The sequence below is a fragment of the Aedes albopictus genome, chromosome 2, assembly GCF_035046485.1.
Source record: "Aedes albopictus strain Foshan chromosome 2, AalbF5, whole genome shotgun sequence".
NCBI classification, from domain to species: Eukaryota; Metazoa; Arthropoda; class Insecta; order Diptera; family Culicidae; genus Aedes; species Aedes albopictus.
Window position 1 is genome coordinate 27,139,420 of NC_085137.1, and position 27,589 is coordinate 27,167,008.

The window sequence follows — 27,589 nt, forward strand, 5'->3', positions numbered from 1 at the left end:
TCTAGATCAAGTCATTGAATCCGAACTCCATGTGAAAATTCTGGTATATAATGTTAAGGGGCGATTTCTTCACCCTGGCTTAAGCGTTAAGCCAGGTTTAACTGTATGGGTAAGCCTGGCTTACCCATACAGTTAAACCTGGCTTAACGCTTAAGCCAGAGTGAAGAAATCGCCCCTAAGTGGTAAATGTTTGTACTAGAGAAGCGCGTAGCGTTCTTATATCACATAAAACATTGAAAAATTCATACCGATTTCTGCTTTTTTCACAGGGATCCTACATTTTTTCCCAGGCTTACTTCCAGAGTTTATTTTTTTGGTATTGCTCCCCCTCGTGAAGTTACCGAAGTTCCTTGTGCGTTTTGCCAAAACATTTTTGTCGCGGGATTTCTTCCATTATTAATTTCGAAATCTCCACAAGAGTTTCTCGCAAGCTACATCGCAGATGTTCTCAATGAATTTCTCCTAAAGTTTCTCTCGAGATTCCGCTTGAAGATTTTCCGCGATTCTTTCCAGTTTTTCTCATGAGACTTCTCCAGTAGAGCTTCCCGGGATTTCTCCCAGAGTGGCTGCAGGAGTTATTTATGAGATTTCTACTAGAGCTCTTTTTAAGGAGTTTTTCACGAATTTTCTGCAGAAGCTCTTTCCAGGATTTCCTCCAAAGTTTGTCTTGCAAAAAGTGTGGATATTATGATTTCTTGTCTAATTTGATGCTGTTCGAACAAAACTTTGGGTAACTGTATTGTTTTTTTAAGTTGCAAGAAATAGAGAAAACAACAATACTGTTCCTCAAAGTTTTGCTCAAACAGCATCATATCAGACAAGATAACATAATACACACGCTTTTTGCACCATTTCAGTGCAGAAACGGAGAATATACCTTCTGACCATACAAAAATTCAGCTCATTATTACAAATATAGTACTTCACTGATTGTGTCCTATTTCTTCAAGAATTTCCATGAACTTTCTTCGTAGTTACTCCCTGGTTTTCTACAGGATTTTCAGCTAGAATATTTCCTAAAGGTTATTGTGGGATTTATTTTTTTTAGTTGCGCCCGAGATTTCTCTTGAAGTTTCTCCCTGAACAGATTCCTTCTGGCGTTGGGCCTGGGATATCCCTCGGATTTTTTCTGAATTTATCCTGGACTTTCTCTTAAGGAGAAACTGGAAGAATTTTCTCATTTTTTCAGTTTTTAATTTTTTTTTTTAAATGACGAAGCAATATTTTCAAAATCGGTTTTCGTACACATGTAGAGTTTGGATCAATGTATCTTCTGATTTTTTTTTCGTGTTGATAAAGTTTTGCATTTTTTCAAAAACCATTTTTTTGTGAAATTTCATTCAAAAATGGTTTCTGAAAAAACGAAAAAGTTTTTCCACTACGAATAAAATTCAGAAGATACCTTGATCCATCCTCTACATGTGTACGAAAACCGATTTTGAAAATATTGCTTCGTTATTTAATAAAAAATCAAAAACCAAAAAGTGAGGAAATGCTTCCAGTTTCACCTTAAGTTTTTTTTTTTTTGAGTGCCTTTTGGGATTTCTGCAAGAGCCATTGCTGATATTTCTCATGAAATTTTTTCCGTGATTTCTTTCAGAGCCTTTTCCATGCTTTTCCTCGTAGCTGTTTACAACATTTCTTGCAGTGATTCACGTGAGATTTTTTTTACAGATTTTATCGGAATTATTTCGAGAGATTTTCTCGAAATACCTACCGCAAATCGTTCCAAAATTCTGGATCCTCATTTTTGGGATTTCTTTAAGTTACTCCAGGAGCTCTTGCATGAAATTTTTCCAAGAGTGTTTCTACACTCAGAATAAATAGCATATTAAATTTAAAAGTTCTGCACTTAGATCGTGACCAGTTGCTTTCACACTTGGAAAATAAGTGCAGCGCTATAGAGATAAGTGACATTTCATCACACGAACACTAGCTTGAATTTTTCCATACACAAAAATGCACGCCAATTCAAAGGCTATTCAGATTGCATATGAAAATATTACCCAACTGATTTGGGTAAAACGGCTAAATAATGATAAAACTAACAACCGGGGTAAGAGTGCACATATTTTCCCCCAAGTTTCACTACTACATCTACAAAAGAGACACGCATACATATGAACGTGATTACCACTATTGAATCTTTTCCGATTCAATCATGGTAGAATTTATGTGCGTCGCTATTGATTTCCAATCGTTAAGTGCATAGTTTTCATTATGACGAATAATAACATGATTTACGCGTGGGAAGAGCTTCAAAATGTAAATAAATCAAAAAGTTCGCATAGTCTACGATCAGGCTGATTTTATTTAAACTTAATACTTGAATTTAGGTATTGTACTTGGTATTATAGCTGTCCATAGCACGTCCTCATTTCAGGCTCTCAGTCGCAGCTGCATCCGGCAGCTCCCAAACCGATCGCAAGTTCGTCATTGGTGACGGTGCAGAAGCAGTCGACATTGTAGTGCAGTCCTATAGAAAATACAAAAGGAATGCACGTAGTTTGAAAAAGTTTGTGAAGTCTGAATAATAACGTAACTTCTTACCTTAAAAAACAGCAAGACTCAATCCACGGAGCACCACGTTTGAATTTGTATGTCTTCTGCACGCGCCATGATCGTTTCATGCTTGTTATGCTTGTGCTTGGATTTGATGTAGAAAGTGTTGCTTTTTATGTTGCTACACTCCAAAAATATTATCGGAAGAATGAAATATAATAATGTAACTTTTAATTTTCATTAGTTGCACATAGAATGATTTTTCTCTCTCTCCTTCGTAATCTATGTGCTTTCTGCACTTAGATTCTATCAGTGAATTAATTTTAGTGTATGAATGTCTCCTGGGATAATTTACAAAATTATTTGTAAGAATTTACGGACTATTACGACCATTACATACATACATAATTTATTTGTTCAACATCATTAAGACAAGACATAATCAACAATAGTACGCCACAATACTCGGTTTGTCTCGCGGTCACGCGTCGCTCGAAAACTCCGAGTGCTTGTAGGTCCTCCTCGAGCATGGCCCATGTCTCGTGCCCGTAGAGGACCACCGGTCTTATTAGCGTTTTGTACATGGTGCGTGGGTGAATTTTTTTCGACCGCAGTTTCTTCTGGAGCCCGTAGTAGGCCCGACTTCCGCTGATGATGTGCCTCCGAATTTCATGGCTCACGTTGTTGTCAGCCGTCAGTAAGGATCCGAGGTAGACGAATTCCTCCACCACCTCGAAAGTATCCCCGTCTATCGTAACATTACAACCCAGACGGATCCGGTCGTGTTCGGTTCCGCCTACCAGCATGTACTTTGTTTTTGAGGCATTCACCACCAGTCCGACCTTTGCTGCTTCGCGTTTCAGGCGGGTGTACAGCTCTGCCACCGTTCCAAATGTTCTAGCAATAATGTCCATGTCGTCCGCAAAGCACACAAATTGACCGGATTTTGTGAAAATCGTTCCCCGGCTGTTGAGCCCGGCTCGTCGCATCACACCTTCCAGAGCGATGTTGAAGAGTAGGCATGAGAGTCCGTCACCTTGTCGCAGTCCCCGGCGAGATTCGAATGAACTGGATAGTTCACACGAAACCCTTACGCAGTTTTGCACACCGTCCATCGTTGCTTTAATCAGTCTAGTCAGTTTCCCAAGAAAGCCGTTTTCGTCCATGATTCTCCATAGCTCTGCGCGGTCGATACTGTCGTATGCCGCTTTGAAGTCGATGAACAGGTGATGCGTTGGGACCTGGCATTCACGGCATTTCTGAAGGATTTGCCGTACGGTAAAGATCTGGTCCGTTGCCGACCGGCCGTCGATGAAGCCAGCCTGATAACTTCCCACGAACTCATTCGTTTTAGGTGACAGACGACGGAAGATGATCTGGGATAGCACTTTGTAGGCAGCATTCAAAATAGTGATCGCCCTGAAGTTCTCACATTCCAAATGGTCGCCTTTCTTGTGAATGGGGCAGATTACCCCTTCCTTCCACTCCTCCGGTAGCTGTTCGGTTTCCCAGATCCTGACTATCAGCCGATGCAGACAGGTGGCCAACTTTTCTGGGCCCATCATGATGAGTTCAGCTGCGAATAGCATCCTTACCAGCTGCTTTGTTGGTTTTGAGCTGGTGAATGGCATCCTTAACTTCCCTCAGCGTGGGAGTGGTTCTTTTCCGTCCTCCGCTGCACTGGCGTCGTCGTTTCTTCCGTTGCCGTGGGCTCCCGTGCCTACGTTCTCCACGCCGTTCAGGTACTGATCGAAGTGCTGCGTCCACCTTTCGATCACCTCACGTCCGTCCGTCAAAAAGCCTCTGTCTTTATCCCTGCATATTTCGGCTCGCGGCACGAAGCCGTTGCGGGAAGCGTTGAGCTTCTGATAGAACTTCCGTGTTTCTTGGGAACGGCACAGCAGTTCCATTTCTTCACACTACGCTTCTTCCAGGCGGCTCTTTTTCTCCCGAAAGAGGCGGGTCTGCTGTTTCCGGTTCTGTTTGTAACGTTCCACGTTCTGTCGTGTCCCTTGCTGCGGGCATTACCGCCCTCGCTGCGTTCTTCTCCTCCAAAACCGTTCTGCACTCTTCGTCGAACCATTCGTTCCGTCGATTCCGTTCCACGTACCCGATGGTGCTCTCTGCTGCGTCGTTGATGGCTGCTTTCACTGTACTCCAGCAGTCCTCTAGAAGGGCCTCATCGAGCTTGCCCTCGTCTGGCAACGCGGCTTCGAGATTCTGCGCGTATGCTGAGGCGACATCCGATTGCTTCAGTCGCTCTAGGTTGTACCGTGGCGGTCGCCGGTACCGTACATTGTTGATGACGGAGAGTTTTGGGGGCCGACCATTACCCCTCCTTAATCTTCGGCTTTGATTTGACTTACGCACTTATTGTGGTGTGGCAATGATGCAAAATTAAATGTAAATGAAAATTCATTGAGAAAAATTTCGGAGAAATAGCGGAAGGAATCCCGGTGAATTGTAGCGAGAAAGCCCTCAAAGATTTATTGGAAATCGAGAGAGAAAGAAAAACTGGGAGTAATTCCGGCTAGGAACATTAAGAAAACTCAAGAAAGAACCCCAAAAACATCTAAGAGAAATCCTGAGAGAAACTGCGAGCGAAATCATGCGTGGATATCGAAGAAAAACATCGAAAAACTCTCTAGAAGAAATCCCTGGATAAACTTCTGCAAGAACCTCGCAAAAATCCTGAAAGGAACTGTTGGACAGCTATCCCGGAAAACCATTTAGAGAAATTCCTGGAGCAACTTTGGATAAGTCTCGAAACCATCTCCGGGAGGGATACAGCGAGAAACTTGAGAAACCCTCTGACACAGACAAACAGACGTCTCACTCTAGTCACTTCTCATCATTACCCTTTTTAACGGTTAGTTCAAATATTTTGTAATTCGCAAATCGCTCGGTCACGGCGCCCGCATCGTTTTTACTCCTGTTTGACGTTTGTTCACTACCGCCATCTACTGAGTGGTTTGCGTAACACAGCTTGGTTAGCATTGGGCGATTATGCTTTCGTAACGATGATTTTTATCGCAATTTGTTCCAAGTGATACGTCTGTTTGTCTGTGCCTCTGAAAAAATCCCGGGAGGTACCCCAGCAGTGAAAAACTTCGGCAGAAATTCTATCGTGATTTCCATTTTTCCATTGGATTTTCATCGAAATCTCAACATTACTACACCATTAGCACAGATAAGCAGACATCCAAGTCCAGTTCCAAAACTGTGTTAGCAATTTAACGGTTAGATCGTTAGATTGTCTGTGGAACTATGTATTGAACTCTCTGGATGTTTTTAGAGTGTTTGGATGTCAATTCTTATTAAAAGAAATTTTCGGTGGAGTTGTCAAATCGATTTCTTGCATTCACCCAAAAGAATTATTCTGGAAAAATCTATATTCCATAACTATTCCATTCCATAACTTGGAAGGATTCAGCTAATTGGTGGGATTTCTTCGGTAGAAAATTTGAAATTTTTCTTTGAAACGTCCACTAATTGTTAAGGATTTTTTGACGGGCTTGGTGGTCTAGTGACTGCTGCTTCTGATTTATATGCAGAAGGTCCTGGGTTCAATCCCTGGCCCGTCCCTTTCCTCTTACTTTGTTTCTTTCTATATACTTTCTCTCTGCTCTCTACATAGATTGGGAATTGCAAAATTTACCATCATTGAGTTATTGAGAACAGAACAATAACACAATGAGTTAATCTCTTGGCATCCAGAAAAAGGGTAAATTTAGTTATTTACTCCAAGTTTTTCGGATGGAAAGTAATTGTAAACAAATGTCAAGTTGTATTTCCATTTATCCAACCAAATTTGAATCTTTGTCATTTGTTTTCAACGGCGATGTTTCATTTAACTCGCAAGAGATCAACAATATCTCATCAATTACAAAATTAGTTATGATAGCAAAATAAGACATTCAGTTGTTATTCTACTAATTTTCAAATCACTTACTAAATGACAATCAAATGGCATATTTTGATATGATATCATATTATGCTACATATTTACATGTTATTTTAAGATTTTCATAAAGAACTCATGAATGTCAAAATTAATTGTGATAATAAAATTTGTTATTATTTAGTTTTTCGTTTGCCATTCACCTCTACCCGGGAAAGGTAAAAGTGCTCCATACACTGTTTTTTGATAGCATGCTTCTGAGATGAGAAAATAGCAAGTGAGTGTTCCCATCCCTGCATGGGAAATAGGCTGAGAAATTTCATATGATCTGCAAACAGCCCTACATAGTAGTATGACGTAAAAAAAACGCAGTTCTTTAGTAGGAGATAAGATAATGTGCGGAGATTTATTACTCTACAACTAGGTAATAATTGCATTTCAATCGCATCAATCGTTTAAAATATAAACATCATCATCCGGATCCTCCTCCGGCTCCTCCTTCATCATCGGATGGCCAACGTAGACGGCGGCGGCGGTCGTTTCGTCCACTGAAGTCAACTGCACCGGATTGACTCCGCACATGGGCAAATGCTTCTCGTAGGCTGGGCCGCCGAAGAAAATGTGCAAGCACCTATTACAGGAGTAGGTCTTTTTCCTGTTGAACTTCTGATGAAGTGCGAGCAGACTCTTCTTCTTGAACCGACGCCAGCAGAACTCGCACAGAAACGGCTTGCTTTGGACATTTATCGTGCTGTTTTGATTGTAGCGGAGCCGGTGCTCCTCCGTACAGTGAACATCCAAGTCCGCTTGAGTTCGGAACATGTGATTGCAAGCGCAGCACCGGTGCCACGTGAACTCAATAATACTGAATCCTTCGGTCGTTTCCGCTAGTCGATACTGAGTAGGCCGTAGATCGCTGAGTTTCAGATCAGATGTTATCTCGCAGTAGCCCATGCTGTACGGATCGGCATTTGGGTCGGCTAGGGATTGAACATTGCTGACAAGAAGAGTAGGCTCTGGATCCGGGTCGAAGATGCTGTGTTCCATTGGTTGGTGTTCTTCCTCGTACATGTCCCGCTCCAACTCGTACTCTGCTCGACCATGCTCCGATCGTAGGTGGCCGAATAGGGTATGCTTCTTCTCGAACACAAGATAGCACTCTCGGCAGCAGAACACGTTACTTTGCAATGCCTGGTGATGATAACGCAGAGCATCCTCGTACGGGAAATGGGAATAGCAAATCGGGCACTGGTGCGGAGCTCTAACCAATTGATTTTTCTTATGCACTTGGTTGGAGTGTGTCTCGAGATCTTTCGACGATACGAAAGCTTGACGACATCCGCAGCAACGGAGCGCAAGGAAAGTCAACTCCATGTAGTAATATCGATCCAGGGTCAGTTCATAAAAGGAGGGATCATAGTTCTGCAGATAGACCAGACTGTTGTTGGTTCTACCGCTGCTTGTTGGCGATGGTTGTTGCTGAGACTCATCTACGTCTACAATGAGTCCACGCTTGCTCCTCTTCCTGAGCAATTCGTCCGATTCCAGGCACAACTTGCGGAAGCTGTAAGCTGCCTTTAGTTGACTCACGCAAGGGACGCAAATCTCCTGCGGCATGCCGACTTCCTCGGGCAAAACCTGCGGAATAAAATCTAGTTGCATTCCCGGGAACGAATGGCCAATTCCCACTTACCGAGACACTTCCTACGAACTCCAGCATGGAAGCCAGCGTTGCCTTTGCTCCCCCTCTACTGCTACCGGTATCATCTTGATGGTGATCGTCTTCTAGGAACAACGAAACGAAAGGAGCGGAACCATTTTTGTCACGCCGGCAAACTCGGCATACGGCACTGTTGCCGCTACTTTGAAAGGACATTACATTGACCTCTTTTACGGTCGCTTTTTTGCTAATATTAGGAAGTAAAACTCGGAAAAAATTAATACGATCTCTGCGCGATGGTTTCACAACAGATATGGCTGCCGATTGACAGTTATTTTGTTGATTATTTATGACGAGGTGCTGTTCAAATAGGGGTGATCAGTTATTTTTCGGTGACAAGCTAGTCGACCAGTTTCAATCTTTACGTGACTTTTGCTTTATTGACTTTGTCCTAAAAAATCAACAAACTTTTATAAATAACTGCCATCAAACACAACAATATTTCTTGAAAAACACTGTTCTCGTTGTTATTTTCTCTGCTATTACACTTATTTTGATAGAAATATTAATATTTATTGCTAAAACATCAGAACTATAATTCAGTGTTGTGAAAGTGATTATAGGCTAGGGGCAGGACAGATCTAACGAGAGCAAATCTGTGTTCGAGGTGTTGTTCAGAATTCTTCACAGTTCCTCAGAATTTCTCCCATTTATGCCAAAGTGTGATCTGGCATCAATGTCAAACTGCAAAGTGTTGCGTGTGCTGAATGAAAATTTCGGTTTTGGGGATGTCTTTCAATAAATTTCGTCGATCATCGACAAAAAGAGTTACTCAGAAATACTCAGAGTTGCTCTCGTTTGCACAGTGTCTTGCCCCTAGATTATAGGTGTTTATTGGAAAGCTACAGGACATGAATTCACACCGGCCAAAAGTGTGCCGCATTTGTCGTGCACCGGACAATGACGACCTGATCTCGGTTCGGCTGATCCAGGACCACATCACCATCGCTCGGATGGTGGAGGAACTCACCGGGATACAGGTATAAACGTTGTAAATTGAAACTACGACTGAATTAATGTGCGTAATTTTCCTGCAGGTGATGCAGGACAAACATCTCCCGCAAAACATTTGCCTCCAGTGCCTGGAACGGCTGCGGAACGCGCACCAACTTCGCCAGCAGTGCATCGAATCGGACCGACTGCTGAGAGAAGAACTTGGTCCAGGAGAAAGAAAACGTAACGATGACACGGTAAAGTTGGAAATCGTAGCCTTGGATGAGCAACCGGGACGAGAGGAAGCTGTTCAGGAAGTCTCAATGCCAGGTGATATGGAATCAGCTGAAAAAGTGGATCTAGATATCATAGTAGAGGAGACAGAAGAAGAATCATTAGGAGGAGTAGCGGAGGAACGAGAGGGTAACAAACTGGCAGCTGCACAAGAGCTGATAGATATTCTGGCTCCAGAGGAGAACGTTGGTGTCACAAATCAGGCATTGTCATATTTGCATGACTACGATGAGAACGATTACGAAGTGTTGCTGGAAAGTGAGTATTTCGATTATGTCAGGTTTACTGCAGCGATTTGCTGTGGTTGTGCGGAGCGATTTGAAGATAGAGAGGATCTGATGCTACATGGCTTGACTGTTCATCAATCTGAAACGAAACGCTATCGAGAGACGGAGAACAAGGAATGTCCAGTTTGTTACGATCAATTTTTAAACTTGGATGCTCTTTCGTTTCACCAAAACCGTATCGGTTTAGAACTGTATCATTGCCACGAATGCGGCTTACTGTTGGAGAATCGGGAGCATTTGGTTTACCATCTGGAAACAGTTCACTCAATCGTCGAAGAATTGACTCAAGAAGGCAACGAGGAGACGATCGACGAGGACACGAAAAGCAATCGCGGTCTGGCTAGAACATTGGTGGATTTCAGTGAAGATCAGTACCGATTGCTGGTGACGGATGAGGACTACGACTTGATAGAATTTCTCTGGCTTCAATGCTGCGGTTGTGAAAGATTATTCGAACATAGAGAGGAATTTGAGGCTCATTCAAAGGAACACCATCTACCTAAGCGAAAACCGCAAGACGAACAAAATCCGTTTGAATGCAGTATATGCTATGAGAGATTTTCCAAAAAAGCATCGCTAACGTTCCACCGAAATAAGCCCACCAAACGACGGATGGTTTGCCGGGTTTGTGAAGGCATTTTCGAAGGGAGGAGCGCCATACAAAAGCATATGGTGGATTGCCATAAAATGGTCGCCGAGAAGGATGATTTCGAGGATATTAAGCCTGTAATAGAAGAAGATATGGAAGTTGATGAATACGACCACATAGTGGAGGAAGAGTGCAAAAGTGATGCCTACAGCGTTCAAGGGATTGAATTCATAGAGGAAGCACTGACTGAAGACGATCAAGATATTGTGAGTAGAAATAATTTGAATATTATCAACTAGACTCCAGATAGATCCAGAATGTGCATTAAAAATACGTATAATTTCATGCACATTCGTCAACTTTACTTGCGGCAAACTAAAAAAGTGCCCAACAGAACCAATTGATTTTTTTTTTCTGGTAACGCATTGAAACGATAATCGCTTTACGAAACGTTGCCCAACAAAATCAAATGAGTCTGTGGTGCAGGCCTGGTAGCGATTCGGTTACTATTATCGAGTCGGTCACTAAAAAGTCACTATTTGCTTGAAAAAGTCACTAAAGTCACTTTCAGTAAATTGGTCACTAAAGTCACTATTTTCGTTAATCTGACTACATTGAAAAACATTTATTGTCAAAATTGATGGACAAAATTTCCTCAGAAACCTGATTTTTAAATGCTGGATTAGTACGACTGGTAATATTGTTATTCCTAAAAAAATGGCTTTCTCAGTCTTGGACTTTTCAAACCGGCTCGTTTTGCTTTTCCCGACGTTTCAGCTCTTTTATTGGGCCTTTTTCAAGGGCATAGCTGTCAACCGTTCCTCGTTACATTGAAATTTGCCGAGTTTGTGGGGGGGAGCTTCTTATATACAATTTTGAACATTAATTTAACAATTTTTGGACACTGAGACACTAGTGCAATTATCATCGACATGCACTACACTGGACGATAGACTGAGCTGCGCCGCTTATCGTACTATTATTATTGTTGTCTTTATTAACCTTCATCACGTTGGGAGCAGCTCGGTTTGGATCAAACATAACTGTACCTACAATTTTCTCGCATTTAATGAATTTCTGAAATATTATACTTTTTCTATAACAACATTGCAATATTCCTTAAGTATTTTCATTTAAAATTTCAGTTTAACTATATCACCCCATATCTACGCGTTATTTCAAACTATTAAGAATTAGATATTTGGATTGATTTTAGCGGATCGGAGTACGATAACACATACCCATGCACGTGTGTAGTGCATTGACTAGGATCAATCGGAAATTTGTAGCTCAAGAACTTTTATAATAGGTAAAGAATAGATTGTTGGTATTTTTTTCAGTAGATTGCAGAACTATTTCTGTTACAAATGCGAGATGAATATCTGATGAAACTATTGGAGGTACTATAATATAGTACACTATAGTAACATCATTTTTTTGTACATAGATCAGTTTTTCAACTGCGTCTTCGAGAAATTGATTGAACAGTTTTTTTTTTTTCAGAAATCCAGTTTCTCTTTGGTTTCTCTAAATCATTTCTGAGAAAGTTTTGCAGGAGTGCAGTTTGAAAATTTTCAATATTCTTCACAGTTTATTTTCACCCTCTACTTACCTCTAAAGTACAATCGATTTTCGGCGAACTCGAGACAAACGCAAATGCTATCTGCTTGTTCAATTAGAAAACTATTGATAGACAATTAAACAACTTTACAACTATTTTTTTCATTGCTTTTGATTTTTTTTTTTTCATTGCATTGAAGACTATCGTATGCAGATGATACCACACAAATTTCTGCGGAATCTAAGAAGTATAGACTCGAGAAAATTAGATTTTGGGAATCTTTTACAAACAAAGAATTAGGAAAAAGTATATTTCTTAGAGACAGAAATACTAAACAGATGGCAATGAAACAATTTTGTAAAATTACCTATGTACCGTGCGGTACCCATATTCTGAACGGTTAAGGGAATCTAACAACAAACATTAAAATAAATGGAAGTTCTTGTTGCTAGAGATAATGCTTCACATTACCATCAAGTGTGTTTGTTGTCTAGCTAAATGTATAAAATAAATTAAATCTCATAATAACTTCCAGTCTCTGATCTAGACATATTTTTGTTTGTGGACCACGTGTTCCTAATTATGGACACCATAAGAAGCCGTGGTCCTAATTCTGAACACATAGTGTTACTTACTATGTACAAACACTTTCTCTACATTCGCAGTTCAGTCAAAAACGATATGTTTTGTAACGATTGGATAATAGAGGGGCTTAATAAAATTAACACCTCAACTCTCGATTCAATATATGCTTCATAAAAGGAAAATCTATTTTGCGTTAGCCGACTGTTCAGAATATGGAGCTGTCTATAATATGGTGCTCGCACGGTATGTAGGAATATTGTTTGGAAATTTCATTTGATTTGGTCAAACCTTCAGAAAGTTGTGGCCGTATTTATATTTGTCTCGGGAATCTATAATTTTTGTATTTGTTCTTCGAAGAAAATGAAATTTTCGTGCTTGTGGGCAATGGACGACAATTTGTTGTAAGGAACGTGTGCATTGGAATTCGCCCACAGTAATATAAAACTATTAACGGATTTATTTTTTTCTCATTGAAAAATAATGTGCTGCAACCAAAGAAGAACCTGGAAAATCATTAAGAATACAAGGAATGCGCTTTGCATTGTGCCAATTAATGATATTTCGATATAAAATAAAATTTCTTGAAAATAACAGGGTTTTCAAAGTTTCGGTCGCTCGACTAGTATTCGATTACTGAATAATATATTAATCAGTATCAGCAGGACGGCTCCAGAAGCACGTCCTACTTATAGTATGCATTATTATTTCGTTGTATTACCGTAACGTGAGTAGATCACCTTAGAATGGTGCGTTGCGGTGTAAGATCTACCAAATCAAATTTTGATCTCGATATTTACCGTAGGGTAGCGAACTACTTGGACAGTGGCCGGTATTTTGGGCACTTTCTGCTATAACTCAGTCAATTCCAAATCAATTGACTTGCAATTTCGTACACGGCTACGTACTGTGCGTATCTCACCACGTTTAAAAAATGTGTCAGTTGGTTCAAAATTGGCTGCGTTATAGCAGAAAAGTGCCCTAACTGGGACCCCTGCCGAGATTGTTCCACTTCCCTATTTCCCTAATATTCTAAGATCAAAGTTTGATGCACTTTTATTGTGTTTATGTAGTATTTTTGTTTCAATGTACTGTTAATTAACCCTCTCTTTCCCATGGTAGCACAGGTAATCCACTACTTTGCACTGTTCATACAAATACAGGATAAGTTAGATCATTCCCATTTTTTCGTCAGATGTTTGTATATGTTTGATGAACTATTATGCCAGATTTGGTCAAAAATTCTCTGCTCGTTTTTGTTTTAGAGTTAAATGAACAGTGCAAAGTAGTGGATCACCTGTGCTACCATGGGTAAGAGAGGGTTAACATTTTTTGTCAGCAGTGTCGTATGATATTAATAATATTGAAAAAATATGTAACTGTGGCGAGCGTATCACTAATATGTAGCTTATTTGACGTACGATGTTGATATTATTTTATATTTCGGATTAACAACCGAAGAATCTAGTAATTCAACCAAATGCCATCAAGATGACGAGGAAACCAGGATGAATTGGGCAGACAACTGATTCGAAGCAGTCTAACAATGGTGTGCCTGAACGTTGACCAAGCGTATCCTTTGGAGTTTACCCTTTCACTAACAAAACCCGAATTCCCGTGACGCCTAGACCTGAGAGATCGTAGAGCTGTCTACATTTTTCATAAGTGTCCAAAACTAACCATCCTTTCTCATCCCTTAGCAGTCGCAAGGACGTGGCCAGGACAGTGCTCGACCATTGGAGGATTGCGTCAGTCTTGTCTAAGAGTCAGAGATTAGTCCCAAATCTTTGTGCTTTGGTTCGAACGGGAAGAAGGCAACCCTCATAACAGCGGTTTAGGACTGTACCATCTATGAATTTGTGCGACTCGCTCAATGCTAATGCTAATGCATTATTATTATGTGGGCTTCGTGGCCGAGCGGTTAACGGCGTCAGTCGTTTAGGCGTCTCGTAAGCCTCGGAGTGTGGGTTCGATTCCCGCTCCAGTCGGGGAATACTTTTCGTCGGACGAAAAATTCTCCACTGGGCCACTGGGTGCTGTGTTGTTCGTTGTCAAATGTTAGTATTGTTCAGTCTGTAGAGGCCGCAAGGTCAAAGACGGTGTTGTTCGCCCTTTTCAAAATAAGTTCTAAATTGCTAAATGTCATTTTCCAAAAATAAATAAAAACAGATTTGAGTGTAGTTCGCAAACGACCAGACGCGTTTTTTGTTGCTCGAATAAATCAAAAGAATTACCGTCCGTAATCACCGTTTTAATCGTACATTTGGTCCTATCGGCCGGATTGGACAGTGCTTGGAATGGAAAGCCGTCTTTCCTACCGTCGTTTTTCGTAATTCGTGATTATTTTCATCGTTTCCCGTGCGTAATTTCAACACCGAGTTGAGGTTATGGTCTAACGTTTCGAGTACAGTAGACGTTCGATATCTGCAACATGTTTACGTTCCACTTACCGAATGAAATTCGATAACTGCAACAACTGACAGACGTCAAAGAACTGTCAGTCGCTGCCGAATGCAGCCAATGTGCATTCAGAAAACATCGTACTGCAACAAAAGTGCATGCGAAAAACATCGCATCGCTGTTGACATTTGATTTTGACGGATAGCGGTGCGATAACTGCAAAATTGTTGCACTTAACGGATTTGCACTTAAAAAGCATTGCAGTTAAACCGTTTGCACCGAGCGAACGTCTACTGTATGTCTGCCGCCGGACGTACACCACATTCGCCGTCGCGAAGCCAGGCGCCGCCGCCAAAACATCAATTCACCGTCGCCCAAACCCCGCCACCGCCGCCGCCTCGTACTTGGGAAAAACATCCGCCGAGGGATGAGACCAATACTCCAAAAACTGCGTTCGGTGCTAGCTCTGTTTATCCTATGCGGCATATGAAAAGTCGAGGATTGATCCTGTCCAGCATGCAACGAATATATACCTACGTGGACCGCTTCAACCCAGAAACAACTTCCACGTCGGAGCTGGAGATTAGATTGGAAACCCTGCAGAGCATCTACAGCAAATTCAATGCCGTTCAGGATTCCATCATCGCCCAAGCCGAAACAGAAGAAGAATTGCAAGATGTTGAGGAGAAAGCTGAGCAGTTTGAAACTATGCTGTTTACAACGAAAGCAAGAATTGTCGATTTTCTTCGCAGGACTGAGGATAGTCAATCGTTGCCTGATGCCCCGTCGGCGGTAGCTGATCAAAATGTGTTCAAACTTCCGCCTATCCAGTTGCCAGTATTCGACGGAGATGTGATGCAGTGGCTCCCATTCAGTGACTCGTTCACAGCTATGATACATGACAACCGTGGGCTTTCGGAAATCCAAAAGTTCCATTATTTGAAATCGTCACTGAGAGGACCGGCATTGGAGATAGTCAATACGCTGGAGACTACATCGGGCAACTACAACATTGCGTGGGACTTACTGCGGAATCGGTATCAAAATAAGAGAGTTCTAATGGAGAAATACGTCAGAGGTCTATTCAACCTACCGATTCTCTCGAAGGAATCCGGCAAGGATCTACGTAAGCTTCATACGGACCTGAACAAACATGTGGCTGTCATCAACCAACTTGGCATTCCTACGCAGGCTTGGGACAAAATTATCGTCATACTGATATCCCAAAAATTGGACCCTTTCACGTACAAAGAGTGGGAAAATGACACAAATCCGACAGAACTGCCGTCACTAAATAACTTTAACAGTTTTTTGGAGAGGCGCTGTCAAACACTAGAAGCTCGTGAGGTCAACCGACTGAGTCAGCTCAGCATCAGCACGGGAATGAAGCCAGCCATCCGAGCAACACCACGGCCAATGTTAGCTCATCCCAGCACACAGGCACCTTGCCTGCTAGAATGCTCAACGCCGCATCCATTATTCATGTGCCCGAAGTTCACGGAAAAGCATCCATCAGAACGTATCGATACGTTGCGAACCCTCGGCTTGTGCTTCAACTGTATGAGATCAAACCACATGGCTAATGTTTGTCAAGCTCGTTGCTGCCAAAAATGTGGTGCTAAACATAACACCATGCTACACATTGAACATCAAGATGATACCGTTGCTTTGAACTCTTGTGGATCGCCATCGGTTCCACCAACTCAAATCCTCCTAGCAACAGCGGTAGTTTTGATTGCTGATCGCCAAGGAGATTATATTCCGTGCCGTGCTATGCTTGATTCCGGATCCCAAACCAGTTTTATTAGCAGTAATCTGGTCCGCACACTTCGACTGCAGTCAAACGGAAAGCGATTGGCCATTCGCGGTATCGGAGGCACAAGTTGTAAGACTACGATGAGTGTCCAAGGTACAGTCAAGTCTAGGTTCACCGATTTCACCGTGCAACTGGAGTTTGTGGTCATCGACGAAATAACCGGAATCATACCAGCGAGAAAATACAATCCTTCCGACTTGGACTTACCAACGGGAATAGCAGTAGCGGATCCAAGCTTCTATAAGCCGGCCAGAATTGACGTCCTGCTTGGAGCCGAAGTATTCCACGAAATTCTTGTTGGGGAGCCAATCGTTCGTCGTAACCTACCTGCGCTGCAAAACACTCAGTTTGGCTTCGTCGTGTCAGGAAAAATGAACAACTCACCGCCACAACGTAGCGGTCCACTCTGCCATCTACAAACACAGGAAATCTATGAGGACGCTAACGTGGAAATGTTATGGAGACTCGAAGAACATGACAGTGCTGCATCACAGATTGACGAAGAGTTGGAGTGCGAATCACATTTCGTGAAAAATACCGTTCGTGACAGTGATGGGCGTTTTATGGTGCAGCTTCCGTTTAAAGAAAATCCGAATGTTTTGGGAGATTCAAAATGCTACGCCATGAGTATGTTTTTGAAGCTGGAGGCTAGACTAAGCCGGGATCAATTGCTGCGTTCGATGTACATTGATTTTATGCGTGAGTATCAAACTTTGGGACACATGCAAGAAATTTCCGAAAACTGCCTTCCAGCTACATCCTATTTTATCCCACATCATGCCGTGTTGAAAATGTCGAGTTCTTCAACTAAATTGCGTGTTGTCTTCAACGCCTCGGCCAAAACTACTACCGGCAAGTCTTTGAATGATATCCTTCTGATCGGCCCCAACGTTCAAAACGATATCCAATCGATTTTGATTAGATTCACAATGCATCGATACGTTTTTGTTGCCGACATTAAAAAAATGTATCGGCAAATCCTCGTCGACCATAACTCTGCCAATCTGCAAATCGTTTTGTGGCGAGAATCTCCCATGGATGAACTGAAGTACTACAGATTACAAACCGTCACCTATGGAACTGCGTCTGCGTCGTTTCTGGCCACCAGGTGTTTGAGGGAATTAGCTGACGATCAAGAGGTAGAGTTTCCGCTGGCCAGAGAAATCATTATTCATGACACCTACGTAGACGATGTGGTAACTGGAGCTAACTCGGAGGAATTGTTGATTCGCAAAAGGGATGAAATAGTAAAGACCTTGGATGCAGCCAAGTTTGAGTTGCATAAGTGGTCATCCAACTCGAATGAAGTATTAAGCGGAATTGACGAAGCAGACAGGGAACCACCAAATGAGCGGCGCGCTGTGAAGACCCTTGGTATATACTGGGACCCTGAAAGTGATTCGATTCTGTACAACATATGCATCGACAAGTTTATCAACGAATCGGTAACAAAACGCCACATGCTTCAGTGTATTGCAACCGTATATGATCCTCTAGGATTCATATCTCCTATATTAACGTCTGCTAAGCGTTTTCTGCAACGTGTTTGGACCGATGGTTATGAGTGGGACGAAACTGTATCGTCGGATTTAGCAGCACCTTGGGTTGCATTCGTGTCGGAGCTCTCTTCAGTCAATGCGCTGCAGATTCCTCGTCACATCATACTGGATTCTCCATGCAACATCCAATTGCACGGATTTTGTGATGCATCCGGTATCGCATATGGCGCGGTACTATACGTAAGAAGTGAAGACATGCATGGAGGAATCCGTGTACAAATACTCCATGCTCGTTCGAGAATCGCACCTACAGGAAAGAAGGGAACGAATTTGAAAAAAAGAACGTCCGTTGAACTTGAATTGTGTGGGGCAGCTCTACTAGCCGAAATGACTGTGAAGGTCGTGCAAGCCTTGGAGATAGTGTTTGACTCTGTTTCATTGTGGACTGATTCGGCTATCAATCTAGCTCGCATTTGTAGTGATGATAATCGTTGGAACGTTTTTGTTTCCAATCGTGTAAGCAAGATTCAAAACACTACATCAGTAGCATCGTGGAAACACATAAGTGGAACAGAAAATCCAGCTGACGTGCTATCCAGAGGTTGTCAACCACATCAGTTGCAGTCAAACCAGTTATGGTGGAATGGTCCACCCTGGCTGGCAGAGCCATTGGACCAATGGCCGAGACAGTACCAGATAACAGCCAGCATCGTATCATCCAACGAAAAGGTGTGTGCACTCACAGCTGTTGATGAGCCTTCTGAATTGTTCGGAAGATTTTCCAGCCTGCCCCGTTTAGTGTCCGTGGTTGGTTGGTGTCTTCGCTTCGTGAACGCAGCTAGAAAGCGGTTGGTATCCAAACAGTCGTCACTGTCGGTTGCAGAAATGGATAGTGCTCTTGCAACTCTCGTTAAATTGTGTCAAACTGAAGCCTTTGGAACGGAATTGAGGCTACTGAGATCTGGAAAATGTGTACCTGCTGGAAGCCGTTTGTCATCGCTAAACCCTACGTTAAGTGATGGATTGATTGTAGTTGGAGGTAGGTTGAACAACGCTTCCTTGAGTCAGTTCCAAAAACACCCAATCATCCTACCACAACACCACCAACTTACAAGGATGATTGTCATGAACGAGCACATGAAAGGTCATCTACCCGAAAAGGCTTTGCTGTATGCAGTTCGTCGGAAATATTGGCCAGTTTGTGGACAACGTGTAGTGCATAATGTTGTACGTAGCTGCTTGCCGTGCTTCAAGGCCAATCCACGAGGAATTCAGCAGCTTATGGGAAGCATGCCATCCGTTCGGGTAACGCCGACTCGAGCCTTTCTCAACACGGGAGTCGATTTTTGCGGTCCAATAAAATTGAAGAACCCTCTTCAACGCAAGCACAACATAACGAAGGCATGGATTTGCGTGTTTGTCTGCATGAGTGTAAAGGCGGTGCATCTAGAAATTGTGACCAGTTTGTCTACAGACGGGTTCTTGATGGCCTTGGATCGATTTCTGAGTCGTCGTGGGAATTGCCAAAACATATATTGTGACAATGGCACTAATTTCGTTGGGGCCAAAAATGAGATGGAGCAGCTGTACAGCAACCTGGCTGACGACGTGGACTCCATCAAACGTCGTTTGAATGAATATAGAGTGCAATGGCACTTTATTCCCCCACGTGCCCCAAGTTTTGGGGGCATTTGGGAAGCATGTGTCAAACAGGTTAAGCTGTATATTCAGAGATCCATGGGAGATACGGCGTATACCTATGAAGGTTATAGCACTCTGCTGTGTAAAATTGAAGCTTGCCTTAATTCCAGGCCACTCACGCCCATTTCCAATGACCCGAACGATTTGCTACCTCTTACTCCTGCACACTTTATTATAGGTGAAAGCATGATCGCTCCAGCAGAACCCGATTACAGCAATATTCCAACGAACCGTCTATCGATGTATCAGGACATTAAACAACGTCAACAGGTTTTTTGGAAACGGTTCTCCAAAGAATATCTCAACACGTTGCAGCAACGGATGAAGAATCGACGTCTGACACCGAATTTGGCCGTAGGTCAGTTGGTCATTATCAAGGAGGATAATTTGCCGCCTCTGAAATGGGCTATGGGACGCATCGTCGGTCTCATTCCTGGAAGCGATGGTCTGGTGAGAGTTGCGGAAGTTCGGACCACTGGAGGAGTCATCAAGCGAAGCATTGCCAAGATTTGTCCGCTACCAACGGAACAGCAGTTAGCCAACTTGGAGGATGAACAGTAGGGCCAGCGCCGGGGGAGGATGTTCGCCCTTTTCAAAATAAGTTCTAAATTGCTAAATGTCATTTTCCAAAAATAAATAAAAACAGATTTGAGTGTAGTTCGCAAACGACCAGACGCGTTTTTTGTTGCTCGAATAAATCAAAAGAATTACCGTCCGTAATCACCGTTTTAATCGTACAGGTGTAATTGTCTTTTTTTTCATTTCCTTGTTAAAAATGTTGTGGAAAAGTGTAAACAAAGTTAAGGCTTCCTAAATTGAACACTTTTTAAAACAAAAAAGGATTAAATAATAAAGTATTCATCGGCACAAACTCTGGAAGTTAAAATTTATGCAAAGGTTTCCTTGGGAAATCGTTAATTGATCGAAATTTTAACATATAAACTCGATTTTCCGTTGATTTTGAGGTCACTATTCAGTCACTATTTGGTCACTTTTTTGCTAATTTTGGTCATTAAAGTCACTATTATTTTGCCACCTGATCGCTACCAGCCCTACACACCAAGCAAAGCAAGTTATTTCCAGAAAAATAATTCCTGAACAGCAGATTCAGTAACAATCTTATCTTTTATTTCCCACCCCAGGCTTCAACCGATGACGATGAGGAACCCAAATCCGACGAAGATGACGAGGACGAAATCGTTCATCCTAAGGACAGTAGCAAATACGTGTCCACTCGCCAGCGCAAACAGATGGCATTGATCCCGGGGAATTTCGTACGCATTGCGGCGGAGTACGATGGATACAACATTGTAGAAATAACTAAAGAGCGTTGCTGCGCTTGTCTGAAGTTCTTCGATTCCCTCCAGGAACTGGACGAACACGCCAAGGAACATCAGATGGAATCGTTGACACTGGAACAGAACAATCCGGGGAAAAAGTCGATAAGCTACGGATGCGAGTACTGTTTGAAAAAGTTCGACATTGCCATGATCTATGTGGTTCATAAACGTATTCGCGAGCAGAAGCAATTCTACCAGTGTCGGTTGTGTGATTTTGTGATCGAATCCGAATCACGACTGAAAAACCACATGCTCTACAACGATCAGCATGCAAAGTTCTTCAACCTTATCCGGGAGGATGTCAGTGATCGGTACGACACGGTCCAGCTGCCCGGTTTCCAGTGCTGTGGCTGTGGGGCTCACTTTGAAGATGAATCGGCGCTGAGCGAACATTCCCAGAAGGATCATCCAAGAGATCCGAAAAAAGACACCGTCAAACGGAAGTACGCTTGTGACATCTGTGATAGGCGATTCAACAACGCCGGAGAAGTGACCACCCACCAGGCGAGGAAAGGTTGCCCCATAAGGCACTGCTGCAAGTTGTGCGACTTCCAAACCCAGAGCAATGCCCGAATGCTGAAACATCTGTACAGCAAAATCCACAACGAATCCTTACCGGCGATCGAAGTTCAACCCATCGAAGTGCGCGCCAACCGGCTGGGTTCCGTTCGGTACTGCTGCTTCGACGAATGCAACGCTTTTGCGTTCCCGAACTTTGCCCAGCTCTCGACGCACGTGCAACAACGGCACCAATCCGAGCGGGAAGCTAACGAAGCCATGGCCGAAGCTGAAGACGATATCCTACCCACCGGACGACGATGGCAGTGCGATTGCTGCGGGCGGGTGTTTCGAACCGGTGCGATTCTCAAGCAGCATCAGTTCGCCCACCGAGTGCCGAAGAGTTTCGTGTGTGCCGTTTGCGGGGAGGCCAAGGCGAACAAGGCGGCCTTGACGGTGCACGAGATGAAGCACACTGGGGAGCGACCGCATGCCTGCGATATGTGCGATAAGGTGAGTATCTTATATCTTTATGTTGGTGTAACCTTCCCACTAGGACAAAACCTGTTTTTCTGCTTAGTGTTCTATGAGCACTTTCACAGCTGTTAACTGAGAGCTTCCTCTACCAATGATCATTTTGTATGTGTAGGGTAAGAAATCAAACTTTGAACTAGTCAAATTGTAATTGTTACGAACGTGAAGCGTGAAGTACATTTGAATCCACACAATTCGGAACTAATTCCTTTCCAACCATTTCCTACAACTAACCAAGCGAGCCAAATCATAAAACCCCAATCAAATTCGAACAATCATGACCTACCACAATATAATAGGGCCCGCGATTATAAACGTAGAGCAGAGCGGCAATGTTTATCAGCATAACGAAGCAAAAGCTATGTGGCTGAGGGACTCGACTGACTTTGAGCAGCATGATAAAATAAACAATCTGAAGCGACACCCGATGGAAACCATACCAATAGCCTAGCAGATCGGCAGCATTCTAAATGTAATCAAAATCCATCATTGAACTTGATCTTGAAAATTAGGCCAGCTGAGCATCGGGATCGTGCAAAATATGAATGGTAGATCTAATTCTGTACAAATACAATCAAATCATGTAGCTAAAGAGATTGCTCAAATTCAGGAAAATTCTCTCTTCGGAGAAGAAAATATTTCTTCTGTGAAAACACGAAAAACCATGTACCCGCGAAAGATCATTCTAGAAATCTGGCCGCTCATATATTCATGTTAAAACACGTACTGAAAGTGTAAATGTGTAGATCGTAACGAGAGCCGCTATTTCATCATCCTTTCAGGAAAGATCATGTGTAATTTTTGGTAGGCCCTGCGGCTATAAAAGAGGAAGATCAATAAAGACGACAGTCAGTTTTGTTTTTGGACTCCACACTGGATACCTCCCGGATAAGTATTTTGCTACTCAAATTCCTTTGATCCTGAACTTGCACTTGCGAAGCTTAAATTATTCTGATCACTTGATTGGATAATTCAATCCTTCAAAAGTGTTGATACTTAGAATCGTGGAAGTCTAAATCATTGGATCGGTCAAACTTTTTCTCACTCTGGTAAGCCAAGGTTCCGAATGCGAGTAACGTTGGCATGAGTCTAGAAAGGCCTAAATCCTATCACACACGATTTGGACGTTCGATTTTAACTATTCTCCTTCTTGAACCTCCTACCCTGAGTGAGTAGTATCGGTGTTCGAAAGTAACGCGTTTTGTCTAGTCTGTTGGTTGGCACGCACGGAATGTAATACCGTATCCCTTCGCAACGGTACCGTGAAACGATTGTGGGTTTCGTCATCCTGATCATCGTCGATTCATCATCGCGATAGCTGTGGACAAGAGTGCTGCTGGATTCAGTAAGTATTTGGTCTAGTCCCACCGCAAGAGGAACACCACACCCCGATCGTGCTGCCAATTGGAAGATTGCGCCCCGGTGCCATCGCCAACAGTAATCTTAATTTGAACCATTTCAAAATTCATTAAAAAGACGTACTTTTCAGGCAAATATTTTCCCGAAAAAGATGGTAAACAGCTTTCCGTAATATAACCTGGGCCCTGTAGCATAATCGGGCTAATAATATTAGCTACAAGTTACAAGTTACAAGTACTAATATTACAAGTGCTAATAATTTGTGTTGCATAAAGGCTCAATTTTCCACTAATATTATTAGCACTTGTAATATTAGTGACCATGAAAATACAAGTTGTTTTGGTTCATTTACCTGTCAAAATTCATCCGACAGTTCCCTATTAATTTGAAATGGCTGTTGATGTTTGTTTATATTCTGCATTTTCCGCGTAACATCCGGAAATATATAACTTCATTTATTCCGAAGTTTTGCATTCTTTATACGATAGATGGAAAAAAGCATGTGCTGTTTGGATAATTTTCGGCCGCTCTGACGAAATATTTTTTTTACAAAGTATGGCACTGCAAGTACCTAGATTTTTAGTAAAATGTCCCAAAGATTTAATAGTACTGGTTGAAAAACAATGTATAAAGATTTAGCAACATGTATTATACTTCTTGTTAAAATCCGAAGTGATCTGGGATGCAAAAATTGAGCTTTTACCTACTTTTATATGTCGTAACTCGATTCGAGTTAGTGTAAGTATATTGTAGCTCTTGATTAGCTTAATGATGCGCAATACAAGCAATTGATTCAAATTTAATTCGCATCTGCAACTTTACCTGTGCTTATGCAGTGACCATAATACATAACTTTACCAAGAACCATCAATCAAAGATGGGTATTGTAGAAACTTTGGAGAACTTGAGAGACTCAGCAGAAATTATATTTTGGATACAAAGTGTACATCAACGCAATCTTCTCTTCAATGAGTTTCGAATACATATTGCCAAATTTAATCGTCGAAAACTGGAATTAAGGTTGACATGTTAGATAAATAATATCTTTTGAGTTCATCAAAATGGTAAATCAATATATTCAAAACTAAATATGACTTCTGCGATACTTTAAATTTAACTTGTAAATTATTTTACAAGACCTTTGAGACTTGTAATCAAAAGTACAAGTCATAGCTGATATTATATACTTGTAGTTTGTTTATGCAACATACACTTGTAAATTCTACTAATAATATTAGTCCAACCGACTTGTAGTATTGGACTTGTAACTTGTACTTGTAGTATTTTTATGCAACAGAAAATTATAAGTTACAAGCTACAAGACTAATATTACTAGTAAATTTTTCATTATGCTACAGGCCCCTGATAACATGGACTTTAAAAGCATTGAAAAAAGCGTTTTTGTCATGGAAAACAGGCAATTGAAAAATCACTGCGATTTCACCCATTTCCCCCCAGAGAAAGCACATTTTCAGTGCACTCGTACAGCTCATGCATTGTATCACACGCAATATGTGAATACGTCAAATGAAAGCTTATTTATCATAGAATCGACCAACTGAATAATATTCCGCATTATTTGTCATAAAATTATCAAATTTAAGTGATTCTTACTTGGAGAATGTTATCTTAAGTTGAACCATTTGTAATCTAAATTTGAACTAGTAAACGGGGGTGAGCTTCTAGTGTTGGCCTGTAGATTGCGCTAGTGGTTGCTTTGTTTACTCTTGGGGGATGAAAAAATCCAAATTTAGTTTCCAAATTCCTAAAGAATTTCGAACATTCTGAGTTGAGATTCCACTGCTTAATGAAAAATAGGTATGAGAATTAGCAGATTCATGTGATTTTTCATTGTTTAGCATGGAATTGGCTGTTTTGGGAGTTGCTCCAGCTGCTGCCGCCAGTAGTTCAAATTAAGATTAAAATTGGTTCAAATTATGATTACGATGGTTCAAATTAAGATTAAAATCATTGTTGATGAAAAATCAAATATTTCAATGAAATTCGGTGCAAATACAAACTTTTTACCATTTAACAGAAAGCTTATACCCGTGGCTTTCATGTACATACGATTTTGCCGTAGTAAATTATTTCCATGTGGGAGAAAAAATCACTTAAAATTTGCACTGCTTCAGAAAGCCTCAATTTGGTTCAAATTTTGATTACCTACCCTATATCGTGTGTCAGACAGGAAGATATTCTATGCCCAAGGAAGTCTCCATTATGAACTCGTCGTTCTAATGTTCCCATTACATTTGCAGCGCTTCACCTCCAAAACCATCCTGAACTCGCACATGAAGTGCCACCTGCCCAAGCAGCACCAGTGCCCCGACTGTGGCGAGAAGTTTGCCCGAGGTGAGAACCTAAAGCGACACATCCGCCATCGTCACTCGGAGGCCACATTCAGTTGCAGCTTCTGTGCCCGGAAGTCGAAAACGCGCGAAGCCCAGATCCAGCATGAGCGGTCGCACACCGGCGAGAAGCCGTTCCAGTGTCGAACGGAGGGCTGCAGCAAGCGGTACGGCAGCATTACCGATCGGCGCCGGCACGAGATGGCTAGCCACACGGGTGAACGACCGCACCGGTGTTCGTTCTGTGCGACGTCGTTCGTGCGGAAACGACAGCTAACCATACACGAGCGGAAGCACACCGGAGAGCGGCCGTTTGCGTGCGAGCAGTGCGGAAAGGGTTTCAAAGATGCGCCGCTGTTGAAGAAACACGTTTGTTCGCAGTAAGCTTGGATTGTGTGTACGGTAAGTGAATATTTTTATTCACAGACATCACGATACATTTTTATGTATAAGAAATGTACATATAGCTCGAATAAAATATTGAAAAATATGTTTAAGTTAATTATTTATTTATGATAAAACTAAAAGTATCAGCATTTACTTTTTGAACATCTTAATCAATCCATATGAATAAAATTGGGAAACCTGAGTAAATGCTCACAAAAGCTTGAGTCACATACTGCCGTTCTAAGCATATCTGTACCATGTTGTTTTTCTACGCATACTGTCCCACTGCTGTAACTTAAGTTCTATCATAAAATCAATGTCAGAAAGATGCTTAACATTATCTTGGAATATTTATTTGTGATTCAAAATGGAAAAAAAATATCAAATTAACATCAAATGACTCTGTTACTGAGAAAAAACATGGCCAGAATACAAAACAACATGGGACAGATGTGCTTAGAAGGGCAGTACGGATCATGTTCAGTTGAGGACGGAACTTCTGGAGGAACCCAAGAGGGACTCCCAGAGGAATCCCAAAAGGGACCCCAGGATGAACTCCTGAAGGAACTTCTGGAATAATCTCAGGAGGAACTTCTGGAATAATCCCAGAAGGAACTCCAATACGAATCTCAAGAGGAACTCCTGGAAGAATCCCAGAAGGAATTCCAGGAGAAATGCCAGGATGAACTCCAAAAGGAATCCCAGGAGTAATCCCAGTAGGAACTCCTAGAGGAATCCCAGGAGGAACTCTGGTAGAAATGTCAGAATGAACTCGTAGATGAATCCAAAAAGGAATTTCTGGGGGAATTACAGGAAGAGCACCTAGAAGAATTCTAGAAGTAACTGCTAGAGAAATCTCAGGAGGAACTCTTGAAGCAATCCCAGAATGAACGGCTGCTGTAAGAACCCAATAGAGACAACTCCTGGAGAAGATCCCAGGGAAAATAATTTGTTGGATGGTTCTGGAGAAATTCCATGAACAACTATAGGAGAAATCCCTGGAACAATTCCTGGCAGAAACCTAGGAACAAATCCTATAGGAATCCCATGGACAGCTGGAGGGTCTCGTGGAATAATAATTATAATAATAATTATGAATTATTCATAGGAAGTCGTAAAATTCTCAGAAGGAATCACTAGCATATAGTATCACGGCCACAGATTGTTTCGGATTCTCCCTACTTTCAGCTGAATCCGGATATTATTCTTATCATCCTCAGCCACTCATTCTAATGTCGTTTTCGTTTTTGCGGTGGAGCTACACCGGTGCAGCACTTTTGCACCGAAAGTGTTCGTTTTTGATTTTCGTGCTGCACCGGTGTAGCACTTTTTCTG

At 42.0% G+C, this 27,589-nt stretch overlaps 2 protein-coding genes across 2 annotated transcripts; one reads left to right on the plus strand and one right to left on the minus strand.

Moving 5' to 3' along the window:
- Positions 1-6,572: 6,572 nt before the first annotated feature.
- On the minus strand, positions 6,573-8,408 carry LOC109406526 (zinc finger protein 572). Its single transcript, XM_019679620.3, has 2 exons — positions 8,097-8,408; positions 6,573-8,041 (listed from the first exon to the last, which is right to left on the minus strand). The coding sequence occupies exons 1-2, from the start codon at positions 8,277-8,279 to the stop codon at positions 6,851-6,853; spliced, it is 1,374 nt and encodes a 457-aa protein (XP_019535165.3). The 5' UTR covers positions 8,280-8,408; the 3' UTR covers positions 6,573-6,850.
- Positions 8,409-8,948: 540 nt separating this feature from the next.
- LOC109406512 (zinc finger protein 585A) lies at positions 8,949-26,357 on the plus strand. The gene is made up of 4 exons (XM_029863980.2): positions 8,949-9,103; positions 9,161-10,492; positions 20,928-22,136; positions 25,778-26,357. The coding sequence occupies exons 1-4, from the start codon at positions 8,975-8,977 to the stop codon at positions 26,249-26,251; spliced, it is 3,144 nt and encodes a 1,047-aa protein (XP_029719840.2). The 5' UTR covers positions 8,949-8,974; the 3' UTR covers positions 26,252-26,357.
- Positions 26,358-27,589: the final 1,232 nt, after the last annotated feature.